General features: G+C 55.2%; 4 protein-coding genes across 4 annotated transcripts; 2 read left to right on the plus strand and 2 right to left on the minus strand.

Moving 5' to 3' along the window:
• Positions 1–2,274: 2,274 nt before the first annotated feature.
• Positions 2,275–4,456, plus strand: trm44 (tRNA (uracil) methyltransferase; the record flags this gene model as incomplete). The annotated part of the gene is made up of 3 exons (XM_025545329.1): positions 2,275–3,038; positions 3,188–4,310; positions 4,430–4,456. Exons 1-3 carry the CDS (start codon positions 2,332–2,334, stop codon positions 4,454–4,456), a joined length of 1,857 nt encoding a protein of 618 aa, XP_025399919.1. The 5' UTR covers positions 2,275–2,331.
• A 732-nt stretch (positions 4,457–5,188) lies between these two features.
• On the minus strand, positions 5,189–7,071 carry BO70DRAFT_290814 (CorA family magnesium transporter; the record flags this gene model as incomplete). Its single annotated transcript, XM_025539377.1, has 3 exons — positions 5,189–5,666; positions 5,746–6,380; positions 6,442–7,071. 3 exons carry the CDS (start codon positions 7,069–7,071, stop codon positions 5,189–5,191), a joined length of 1,743 nt encoding a protein of 580 aa, XP_025399920.1.
• A 1,370-nt stretch (positions 7,072–8,441) lies between these two features.
• BO70DRAFT_403665 (WASP family protein) lies at positions 8,442–10,714 on the minus strand (the record flags this gene model as incomplete). The annotated part of the gene is made up of 2 exons (XM_025547045.1): positions 8,442–10,438; positions 10,505–10,714. 2 exons carry the CDS (start codon positions 10,712–10,714, stop codon positions 8,582–8,584), a joined length of 2,067 nt encoding a protein of 688 aa, XP_025399921.1. The 3' UTR covers positions 8,442–8,581.
• An 897-nt stretch (positions 10,715–11,611) lies between these two features.
• On the plus strand, positions 11,612–12,143 carry BO70DRAFT_361597 (uncharacterized protein). Its single transcript, XM_025543081.1, has 2 exons — positions 11,612–11,827; positions 11,880–12,143. The coding sequence occupies exons 1-2, from the start codon at positions 11,680–11,682 to the stop codon at positions 11,939–11,941; spliced, it is 210 nt and encodes a 69-aa protein (XP_025399922.1). The 5' UTR covers positions 11,612–11,679; the 3' UTR covers positions 11,942–12,143.
• The last annotated feature ends 186 nt before the right edge of the window (positions 12,144–12,329 follow it).

A 12,329-nucleotide genomic window follows, 5' to 3' on the forward strand; every position in this document is an offset into this window, starting at 1 on the left:
AATTTCCGCCTTCCGATTCCCGAAGGCTTGGACGCCTCCCAGTCACAACTCCCCGAGTCCCCAGAGTCAGACGTGCCCATCCGCTGCGGCACTCTGTAGATAGACTCAATTTCAAGGATCCGCCTATATGCAGCCATTGGGCATATCGCCGCGCAACTTAGTTCCTGGCATTTGGCTGCCTAATTGATCTTTCCCCACTACTATCGATATCGGGCCAAATCACTTCGTATCTATCTAGCTGCTATGTACTAACTATCTATCTAGATAGTCCGTAGTGTGGACGGAGTGGCTCATTCTCTCCATGGGGTTCCTTCATTTTGCGACGATCCGCGGTGGATATGTCACGCCGGCATTGTGATATTGCCGGACGCGACAGCACTATACTTGTGTACACTGCACCTACCTATGGAGTCAGGACGGCTGACCAGCTGAATTAAAGCTGGCAACAATGCCAAACCCCAACAATCCCCGTCCCGCCATCCGTGCCCTTGACGGCGGCGGTTCGTTACACGAAAAGGGGGACAATGGGCGAAAAGGAAAAGAAAACTATCTAAAAGGCAATCAGGAGATGATAACGATGGTAGCCTGAAAGATGGCGTCCACCGCGTCAAGCCTAACGGACTAGATCGAATGTGTAAACGTCATGGCCGTGTCAACCTCCACAAGCCACGAAGTCCGCGAAGATCATCGGCCTCTGCGGGAAGCTTGGGCGGGAGGATTGAGGCTGTGAAGCGGAAAGAACATTCGATACTCCGTACAACACTGTACACTGTAGATACAGTGAGTGCATCAGTTGAACTTTGTTCGATGTTCCTTCCCCACTGAGGGTCTTGTCCTCGGACATAGGAAGGAAAATATACTTCCTCTAAACCGTAGATTCGGAGATACGCGTCGCACAATGCACATTCAACCAAGGAAATAATGGGGGCTGGCTATCTCAACTACCCACTCGAGCGACCATGGAACGTCTCCAGGGGCAGGGCATGAATGATGACGGAGCCTGCCTGCCTGCTTGCCTGCATCCATCCAAGTAGACTGTAATTCCCGATTAATGAAGCCGATGCCGACGATAATGAAAAGGCAAATTGTAAGCAATCAACATGAGGGACTCTTAAATGAGGAATAATCAGAAGAATAATTGAGTTTTGATTGCAATCCAGACGGAGTGGAGCCTCGACGCAAACAGCCCTGACTAAGCGGATCGTCGCAAAAGGCAACCCCATGATGGATGGATGGATGGATGGATGATCCTGCAGGAGCATGGCATGGCATGGCATGGCATGGCAATTGTAAACCCAGCTGCGCTGCGACGGACATGGATGGACGGACTATGCACGCCGTACCGAGATAGCTTACATAGCGCATGCAGACACGAGGAAATACCCTGTACTTACTTACATCCAACCAACATGGAAAGACAGCACAAAGGAAACGCCGAAGGGAATAACGATTCAGGGTTCAAACTCCGTGCAAAACGGGGGGGGGGGGGGGGGGGGGTTATCGGTTCAATCAGTCTATCAACATCATGCCAGACGAGACGGAGACGGGCCCTCAACCCCCCCCCCCTCTCAAGCCAGGGGATCATTCGGTCTGCCAAGCGTCGTCCCTGAATCAGGAAGGCATCCAATGGAGGAGGAAGATAAGAGCTGAGATATCTAGCTCGAGATAGCCAAGGGACCCTCGAATTGGCGCGACAAGCAAACGCGGGCACGTTCCCTCCGCTGGTTGGTCCTCGTGTCAGATACTGTATCACTATCGCGGGCAATCGCGACGAATGGACTATCGCCGTCGCGCTCAGGATTGTTGTAGGGACTCTAGGGAGAAGATTTGTACGCCGTCAGGCACACATGTCGCGGCCTGGACTCTGGAGCGCCAAGACGGATCACATGATGATATACACCCAGTCATTCGGTGAGGGGTGGCATAATTCCTATCCAACATTCGTCCTCTGTATACGTATCCTGATGGGGTACCTGGAAGGATTTCCTAATGTCTGGATGAACATGACTCTTCAAGACCATCCGCAATGCTGTGCCTCTCCTCGTCTGAGATGCAGGTCTGGACCGATGACCGACCGCCTGACTAATCGGAAAGCAATGGCAGAATTCTGCAGCGATGAATCCATCCAGCCATCCTCGTGAGGGGCATCGCACTCGCTGCAAGTGAGCAAGGACAGCCAGGAGCATGGAGAACACCTAGCTCCACTGCCCACAACATCCTTTCCGCAAAAAAAAAAAAAAAAAAAACCTCTTCTTGCGATTCACTCATTCGCCCCATCAATCGCAGCCATATACCCCTCACCTCAATCCCCTCAACCCCGCAAGAGCAACCATGCCCAGAAACACCAAAAAGCCCCCCCGAGATGTCAGCCATCTCTCGGGCAAGCCGCTGGCAGAGACTCTCGAGCCATCGCCCGTCCTCAAAAGCAGCACAGAGGAATGGGCCACCTCCTGCGATCTAACCGAGCATGGCCTCCCATTCACCCTCGAGGTCATCCAAGACATGGCGCTCTTCCTTCTGGCGAACCCCAACATGACCTCCAGCCACCTATACCGGGCAGACATCCTCTACGATAGCGCTGGCACGCTGCGCACGCCTCAGCAGCAAGAACAGTCTTTTGCGCAGACGGGAAACAGCATTTCGGAGACCACGGCCACAGCAGAAGAGCAGGTGGAACCCACCGTCGCAAGAGACGTCCCTGGGTTCACCCTGACCCGGACGGTGGTGAGGAGGCTGGTTCCTAGAAATCCGAACCTCGATCGCACCATGGACCAGACGTGCCATTTCTACGAGGCCAGCGCCAGCGTATCCAGAGACTCTACAGAGCACGCGGGGACTGAGGATCTCAGACAACAACGCTCCCTCGTCATCTACAACCCCCATGTCGCCTCCAAAGAGGACATGCCCTTCTACCACCCTCTCCTCCGCTCCCTCGCCTTTCTCTACGACTTTAACCCCAATAACACCACCACCACCACCACCACCACCACCAACAACAACCCCCCAGACCAAACCTCCACCCCCGGCCCCGGAACCATGTCCATCCACTTCCTCCCCTTCCCCTCCTCACCCTCAGACTCAGAACTCATCCCCACCCGCCTCGAACGCACGCTCCTCGCCCTCCTAAACACCCAAATCCGGCTCGCACGCGGCACGCGCCAAACCGAAAAAAAGACCGCGGGGGCAGCCAAAACCCCAACAAAGACAACGTGATCCCGCAACACCTGGTGCAAAACACCTACACGCGACTCAAGCTCAAATACGCATCGGACCTCTGTCAGCGCTGGGTCGAGAGCACCGAGCCCTCGAAACACGTGTTTGAGGACCTCTCCATCACGGCCTTCCTTATCGAGCTCTGGCGGAGTATGTATGGCGTTGTTCCTGAGGACGAGAAACCGAAGCCCAACACCGACACCGACACCCAAGACCACACCCACACACCCACCCGGCCCCAATTCCCCGGCTTCATCGACATCGCCTGCGGCAACGGAGTCCTCGTGTACATCTTGCTCATGGAAGGCTACAGCGGATGGGGCTTCGACGCGCGGCGCCGCAAAACATGGTCCATCTTCCCCCCGTCCGTCCAATCGCACCTCAAAGAGGAGATCTACATCCCGCAGCCCTTCGCCGAAACAATCGATCTTCCCTCCTCCCCCGCCGACCGCGCAAAAGAACTGGGCGTCGCGTCCCACTACGGCCTCTTCCCCAAAGACACATTCATCATCTCGAACCACGCGGACGAACTCACCGTCTGGACCCCCCTCTTGGCCACCCTGCTTTGTCCGGAGAGCCAGAGCCCGTTTATTGCCATTCCGTGCTGTTCGCACGCGCTTTCGGGGAAGAGGTTTAGGTATCCCCCGCCGTCTCAAGGGAAAGGTGGGAAAGGGATAAAGCAACAGGGATATACCGAGGAGGAAAGAGGAATAGGTGGGGGTGATGGTGGGGGTGAGAATAACCAGCCACAGCCGAAAGAAGGTGATCTCAAATCCCTCCGGAAGGAAAAGCAAGAGGCGCAGACAGATGCCGGATTCTATAAATCGATGTATGGCTCGTTGACGGCGAAGACGATGAGCGTGGCGCGGGAACTCGGGTATGGCGTTGAGAGGACGTTGTTGAGGATTCCGAGTACGCGGAATATGGCGGTTATTGGGGGGCGGGTGAGGACGACAAGGGCGTGGAAGGATGGAGCGGAGGGGGCTGATGTTGAGGTTGGTGAGAGGGAGGAGGATGGAGAGGTGCTGAGAGAGAGGGTTCTGGATCTGGTGAGGCGGGAATGTGCGCGTGAGGGAGGCGTGGATGCTGCGGCGAAGGTATGGATTGAGAGGGCGAAGGGGTTGAATAAGGGGTCTTCTACTGGGTCTGGGACGGGGAAGAAGCCTGAATAGTAAATAACTGTCATGATGATGACGATGTTGCATGCATGATATAGACAGACAGATATAAGGAAGATAGATAGACAGATACTATAGATAGATACCCACCAACCACAATTCAGCAACGTCTACCCAAACACTCCAGTAGACAACATACCCAAAAAAAATCCCATATGACAAGACAGGAGTATTGAATTGAGATCATGATATAAAGTAAATATACACATGCACAAACACTGTGCCACAAACCACCATCTATCATCTATAAAACACATCATTACGGGGGGGGGGGGGGGGGGCAATGCATACATAGCCCCTGAAAACAGACAGACATACACACAGATAGATAGACAGATAGACAGACGTATGAGTGAGAAGAGTGGGTGAGTGGGTGGTATAGTAAACCAAAGTAGAGGTAGATGTAGATAGATACAATCGCTCCGTTGAACAGAAACGACAGGATCAGTTGAATGGAGATATCATGCCGAAAGGAAGGAAGGAAGGAAGGAAGCAAGAGAGATAAAACCATAGCCGAACTCCTACCATGCAGTTGGTTCTAAGATTCTTCTATCAATGGATGACCGACCATCCATCGTGTCCTGGATACATACCCTGTGATATAAGCCCTATTCATACCATACCCATACCAGCTATCCGGGACCGTCTCAGGCGAACGAAGCTGGTTGAGGTGGGATGGGGTGGGTGATCATCGGAGGTATGAGGACTCAGGACTGGGGACTCTGGACTCGGGACTGGTCTGGCACGCTCTACGTCGAGCGTCCATACTTTTTCTTTTTTTTTTTTGCAGCGTGAGATTACTCTGATCCCTTGGACCCGTCCTTCGAGGACAGATCGTGAGACTTCATAGCGGCACTTCTGGCAGCCGCAGCAGCGGCATGGTCCTTGATGCGCTTCATCCGTTCCAACCGTCCCTCGGGGAGACCAGTCCACACGGGCTCGATAGCATCCGCGCGCCAGTTCGATCGCTGACCGACCAGTGACCCGCCCCGTGGCAGCATGGGACCGGTGCCGGAGCCAGATTCGCCCCACATGCGAACACGCTGGAGCTTGCGCAGCTTGGCCAGGCCATAGGCGCAGACAATGACCGTGATGGCGAAGCAGGTGACGGAGACGGCGCCGAAGCCGAGGTCGGATTCTTCGATGAAGTTCTTCAGGTTCATGCCGTAGAGGGCGGAAAATAGGGTGCCTGTTGCGAGTCCGAGGGTTCCGATGCTGAACTTGAGGTCTAGAAGCATGAGGGAGTTGCGGTTGGCGTCCAGGATGGCTTTCACACTGCACGTACGGTGTATTAGTTTCCGGAGTGGAAGATGCGGGTTGATATTGAGAATGTGGAATGTTAGGAACGACTCACACTTCCTCCGTGTTGCGAATACCGGTGACCAAGGTGCCGCTCGCCTGGACAATTTCGTCGCATACCTTATGATACGACTCCAGGAGCATCTCGACTTCCTGATGGTCGTCTTCTTCGCGCTCAATGCCCTTCGACCTTTCCGTGAGATACATCGCGGCGAGGTCGTCGTCTGCCTCCAGGAGATCGTCGATGGCATCGCGCACAAGTCGAGCCTTCTGTTCGAACGTACCCAGCTTCTTCGAATAAATCAGCAGGTGTCTGAGCTTGTCCCGGTCGATATCCTCCTCCAGCGCCCTCAGGACGCGCACCACCGGGTCTCTGACCCCGTTGAACTCCTCTTCCAGGCCGGTTGTGACGCTGATCAGGACCGCTTCCAATGCACGGAACTCGTACGGCAGCGCAGCGGTACCCGACACCAGCGACTGCTTCTGTCGTAGCTTTCCCTCCAGATCATACACGAACAGTGATTGCATGTAGGAGTCCGTCGACCCGTACGCGTCGAAGACAAGGACCCGATCGGCCTTGATTAAGACTCGGAGGTGTAGGAGGTTGATGAGGATCGCGCTGGGTCGCACGAGGATATGGGGCAGAGTCGAGGAGTCGATTTTGCGCAGGTCTCGAGGTAGAAGGCCGTACTAGGGTTGGGGTTAGTCTCTAGTTGTGAATCGAGACAATGGAAGGGTCATCGGCACGAACCTTGGCAATCAGCTCGCTCTTCTTGAACTCCCCATTCACGAGCGTCACGTCCCCGTTGCTGTCGAACTCGGTGCATCGCAGACGCGGCTCGTTTGAAGCCTTGGCCGCCAGTCCACGGCCGAGGGTGATTCCGCCATCCGTACCTTCGCTGATCAGGGCCGGCGGAGTGCGGAGAAACTGCTTGGCTTCGACGGTCTTGTTTCGGTTGAAGTCGAAGAGTCTGCGGAGGAATGACCGGCTCTTTGTGGACGAAGCTCGCGATGACTGCGCATACGGGAGGAAGAACGGGCTTGTGGACGAGCGCTGGGCCAGCGGAGCGCGACATCGGGCGGCGGCGCTGCGACTCTTGGCCGAGAAGCCCGGTAGAGGGAACATGCTCGCCTCGAGCGTTGCCTGACACGGTGTTGCGTCAAGATGTGTCCATTTCGAGGTCCTTCTCAGCGAGAATGCTGTGGACTCTTGGTGGTGGTGGTGGTGATGGTGGTAATGCAGTTGTTGGGGGTCAGTGGGATAACATCCGCCGCCGGAAGTCGGGTTGGGGGTGAAGAAGAGCGAGTCGGACTGAGAGCGTAAATAGCGGAGGAGAGACGCTGACGGCGCTGACGGCTTCAGAGTCGATGGAGACAGCATCTCGCAGTCGGGGACATCCACTGCACCGACCAGGAAGACAACCGTCACGGCATCCAGACCGGAGCGAGGCCTTCTTCTCGTCGCCCATCTTTTTCCCGATCCAACTCGCGCGCCCCCGGTCCGATGATGATCCGGGCTTCTCCGATCAAGTCCAGCGCCACGACTCTTTCCTTTTCTCTCTTTCTGAAACTTTCTCCTCGATCGCCTCGGTTGATGTCCCTGTTTTTTCCTGGGGTGTATTCTTGGTCGGCTTATGAATATGACTAGACCAGGTGCTTTGACATTTGTGCACTGACATATATCCCTGCCATACCCCGCACCGACTAATCCGAATCTATATGTGTAAAGGACGCCATTTGACATCCACTACAGAATTTATAGATTTCTTCAGACATCATGATAACTGAAACAGGTGACAGCCCGGATGACATCGAAAAGGGCCATAACAACCCCAGAGCGGACCCTTAACTTCGACCAAGAACACCCCATCAAGCGACTCTCCTTTCCAGCTCCACATCAACCACCATCGGTACTAATATCTATAATTTCATAGTGACAAGTCCATAGTCCACGGGCGGTGAAAAGGAACACAGATGTCAACCCAGCCCTAACAATCACCAGACTCATATCTTCCAACAACACCAAGAGACAAGAGACAAACCACAACTTTCCACTCCTGTTTCTATGGCATAATACATAGAATGTACCAATATATTAACCAAAAAATAGAATCTCCTGTCACTGCTAGTCTGTATGCGATGATATATTGCCAGCGCGTCCATCAGATAGTTAACTACGTACTTGCCTGCCTATACTGTGTAGAATGTAGTAGATAATGTATACAGTTGACTAGTTAGTTAACTATACACACACAGCAGCTTACATAACCGCACTCTAGCGCCAGCCCCACAGCCCCGTTGCGGTCCGATTGGAAGGGGAAAGGGTCGGCATCATTGGTTGGTGCTGTTGAGCCGCAGACCAGGTGGATCCACTTGCCTGCATTGGCTAGTAGTACTAGTAGTATTACAACCAAGCCTAACAAAGTATCGAGTCGAGAATTCACTGGACAAAATATAATTCTGTTACTAGCTTTCATACGTGAAACTAAATAAACATCCCTCAAGGCGCAACATTCTGTTTCATTGTTGAGACTAGCTAGGGAAAGAGTCTGAGCCTGAGTCTGAGCCTGAGCCTGATCACAAACGGCCTCAAAAATCAAATCCATATGCATGCTTTTCCCCCAATCGCCCACAGAAATCTTGAAATAGGTAGAAAAAGCCAAGACCGGACATCCACCCCCGCACACCTGTGGGAATATATGCTGGAACAGAAGAGAACAGGAAACGAAAATGAGGGCTGCAGGACGGAGGTATCATATGAAAATCCCGACAAGTCTAAGCCATGGCAACAAGAGGAACTGTTCAAGAAAGAAGTAAAAAAAAAAAAAAAACGGAGCCGAGCAGGGCTCACCAATCGTCGTCGTCCTCTCCTTCGTCGTCTGTAAGGCGGATTAGTACTCGCTCGATATCTCATCGGTAGGGGGGTTGGAGGGGGTGAAAGGGGCACTTACCACTACCGCTGACCTTCTGCTTCCGCTTTGCCAGAGCATCTTGAAGAGCCCCTGCCAGGCCGCCCGCAGGAGCACCTCCGCTGCTTGGAGTTGGCGCGGAGGATTCGTTGGCAGAGCCGGGAACAAGTGCGGCACTCCGGTCGCGCTTGTCACTGGCCTTGACCTTGCGCAAACCACCACCTCCTTGTCCTCCAGATGCTCTAATGGCAGCCAGGAGGTCATTCCGTTCGCCAGCGGGCTTGGGCAAGGGTGGCGCAGCGCCACCAGGCGGAGGCGGAGGCGGAGGAGCACCAGCGCCAGGAGGGGGAGGCGGCGGCGGAGGGGCACCAGCGCCAGGAGGGGGGGCGGCGGCGGAGGGGCACCGAATCCAGGGGGTGGAGGCGGCGGGGGAGGAGCACCGGCTCCAGGAGGCGGAGGGGGCGGAGGTGGAGGTACTGAACCAATTGGTGGTGGCGGTGGTGGCGGCGGAGCAGGAGGCCCTGCACTGGGCGACGGATACGATGGCGGTGGTGGTGGCGGCGGCGGCGGAGCGTATGTGGTTGGAGAAGGCCGAGGTAGAGGCGGAATATTCGATACTGGAGGCGGGGGTGGAGGTGCCACCGAGCTCGATGTCGGCGGGGGAGGGATAGGCCGAGACACGGCAGGTACCGGTGGAGGTGGAGGAGGCACCGAAACGGGGCTTCTGGGCGGTGGGAGCGGAGGCCCGGGGGCAGACGCGTTGGGAACTTTGGGAGGTAGCTGCGGCGGTGGTGCCGGGCTCATGGGGCGAGGAGGAGGCGGCGGGGGCCCTGGAGGCAATGGGCTTCGAACGGGTGGTGCGGGCGGAGCGGACACCTTGCGCTCGCCCTGGAACGGCGGAGGGACACCGAACAACCGCGACGGGGGCTGGTTGTTTTCATCCATTGGGGTCTTGGGAGGCCGTGGTGGAGGCGGAGGCCCCTGGGTAGCACTCGACAGAGCTCGCTGGCGAGTGGGTGGCATAGGAGTATGAGCAAATTTGCCAGCATCTGCGATCGGAGGCGGCGCACGGAACCGGTTCCTTGGGGGGGAGGGTTCCCGTTTCGAGACAGGCTCCTCCTCCGTCGCGTCAGCTCGAGTCCTGCGCGACGGCGGTGGCGGCGGCGGAGCACCTCGTCGACTGCCATTGCTATTGCCAGTGTTCTGCGGGCTGAGAGTGGCCACCTTCGAGCCAGGCGGCCCAGATGGAGGGGGTGGAGGGGGGACTTTTCCTCTCCTCTGGTCATCGGTAGGAGGGGGGGTTGACCCTTGTTTCTGGTCAATGTATGCCTTGATGAAGTCGGAGTTGTCCGCAATCTGGTCTTCGGTGATGCCCATCTGTAGGAGTTCGTCCAGGAGGCCCTTCCATGACGGATCACTGGTGTCGAATGGCAATTCCTTGCGTGGTGGGCTTGCCGGAGGCCGCGGCGGAGCAACCTGGATCGACGGTGCCGGGGGTAGTTCTGCGGGGGTGACCTGCGGTGGTCCATGGGATGCCGATGATGAGCGATGGCCAAGCAAGCTGCCAAACAGCGACCGTCCCATTCCCGACTTGCCGTTCACCACGGGGGCAGGGCCCTGGCCCCGGGTGGACGCGAAGGGCGTCTGTCGTGTCTCCTTGCTCGCATGCTTCTCCCGCTCATGTACTTTCTTGATGAACGTCTTAGCCTCTTTCTCGTCGGCAAAGGACAGTCCGGCGGGGCAATCTTCGAGCTCGAAGGAGTGGAAGAACGTGCGGTCTTGGTTGTATGCGAAGTTATCGTAGATTTCCTGGTCCCATATGACACCCCTATTGGCGGGCTATAACCCAGGACAACGATTGCGTCAGCAGCCATCCAGGCGTACAATTGATAGCAGTGTACTTACCGAGACGTCTACCAGCTTCAGCCAAAAGGTGCGTCCGACCAAGTCGTTTGCTAGCACTGCAGCTCCCTGTAGACCAGTGAATGTCCATCTCTGAGTGTCGGGGTGGGCCACATATAAGCGCGCAACGGCCACGGCAAAGATCTTGTTGGCCGGCTTGGGGACAGTTCTCCTGACAATTTCCTTGTCGCTGTCGTTCAGGATCGAAGGCATGACGATGCACCAAGGACGTGAAACAAAGGACTAATGGTATGCGGGTGGTGAGAATTGAGGTTCCAAGCGATCAGGTCGGCGCTCCGAAGCACATTGCAGGATATTCGGGGGGGACTGTGTCGGGTGTTGGTTGCTCCTCAGGCACGGATAAGAGCTGATACGGCGCGGCAACGACGGATCCAACTAAGACCGGGGGGGGGAAGTATAGAAACAGAGGAAGGGGATGGAGAGGTTATAGGGTGGTAACCGTAAGAGAGTGAGAGATTGGTGGCCAACGTTGAGAGGTTGGAGAGAGAGAGGGGGGGGAGGGAGAAGAGGTCAAGTAGCCGGAAGAGGAGGGAGACCGATCGAAAGCGCGCGAGCCACACTCCTAAGTGAGTCTAGGTTCATCCGCCGCGGGGAGCAGCCGGACGCCGCTGCACTCGCAATTGCCCGATGCTGGAAGGTCACGAATTGGAAATGACTCGTCGATTCTAGGCGACCAGTTTCAATTGTCTGACCAACTCAATCGAAATATAGGGTACGGGCTATCTATCCACTTTGCAGAAGCCTGGTGGTTTCCGATCGCCAGGGTGGTCTCGTGCAGAACCAGAGCCTCTCTAGTGCAGCAGCACCATACAGAGTACAGACAGACAAAGACAGTCAATGGCTGATTAGGCAGACATGCCAGATCCAAGGGAGTCGCCTCTCGGCATGGTCTCATTTGCAGATCTGGCTTGGCCCACTGTAACTGCCACCACTACTGTCACTGTCACTGACTGACTGACTCACTGCATCCTCTTCCTGAAATGGTATCGGCCCAACCGACGTCATCGCGTCTGCTGCAACTATAAACTATAACTTCTGGCATCACCTTCCTCGCTTCGGTTTATTCTCCTCTCGGACCGTCAGACCATCGCCAACACCCTACTGCTTCACACTCGTGTCTCTCTCCACTGCTCTGTATTGATCTACCATCCGCCACCATGCCAGTCATCCCCTCAGGCGCCGATTTCCCGCCCCAGCGAGGCAGCAACAATAACTCCACATCTCACGAGCAAAGGAACTCTGGTCAAGAGACCCAGAAGGCCTCGATGGTGGATCATATTTCCAAGGGTCCTCACATCCCAGACAGTAAGTCTGGGTGGTGCCTGTCCTTCCGGGCATGACTTACTGGTTTCTACAGACATGCCGCCCAGGGTCCCGAAGGAAGAGATCGAGGCCCGTAAGAAGGAGCTGAACAAGTAGTGGAAATATAATGATCGTAATGAGACATGGTTACGATGACTGTTGCTGTATTTCTTTTTTTGTAATATCATTTCTCCTATTATGTTTGTTGTTTGTACTCTTCATGGTGGTCCTGCGGATACATATTTCTAGGTGGACTAGATACTACTAGTAAGACCAACCCATTCATTGGGCTTGAATGTCACCTTTTTCTTTTTCTCTATAAGAGTAGTAGTGTCACCCATTCCTTTCACATACACCTCCCATCCCCTCATTATCACCAAAATACTACTCCGTATAATTATGATGCACCACCTGCATCTGGTCTGGCAGTCATTACATCATAGACCACGTGACCTCGCGTGGCCTTGGAGCCTCGAGCCGCGACGAGGCGACGACATCCTCGCGT

Source organism: Aspergillus heteromorphus (assembly GCF_003184545.1).
Source record: "Aspergillus heteromorphus CBS 117.55 chromosome Unknown BO70scaffold_10, whole genome shotgun sequence".
NCBI classification, from domain to species: domain Eukaryota; kingdom Fungi; phylum Ascomycota; class Eurotiomycetes; order Eurotiales; family Aspergillaceae; genus Aspergillus; species Aspergillus heteromorphus.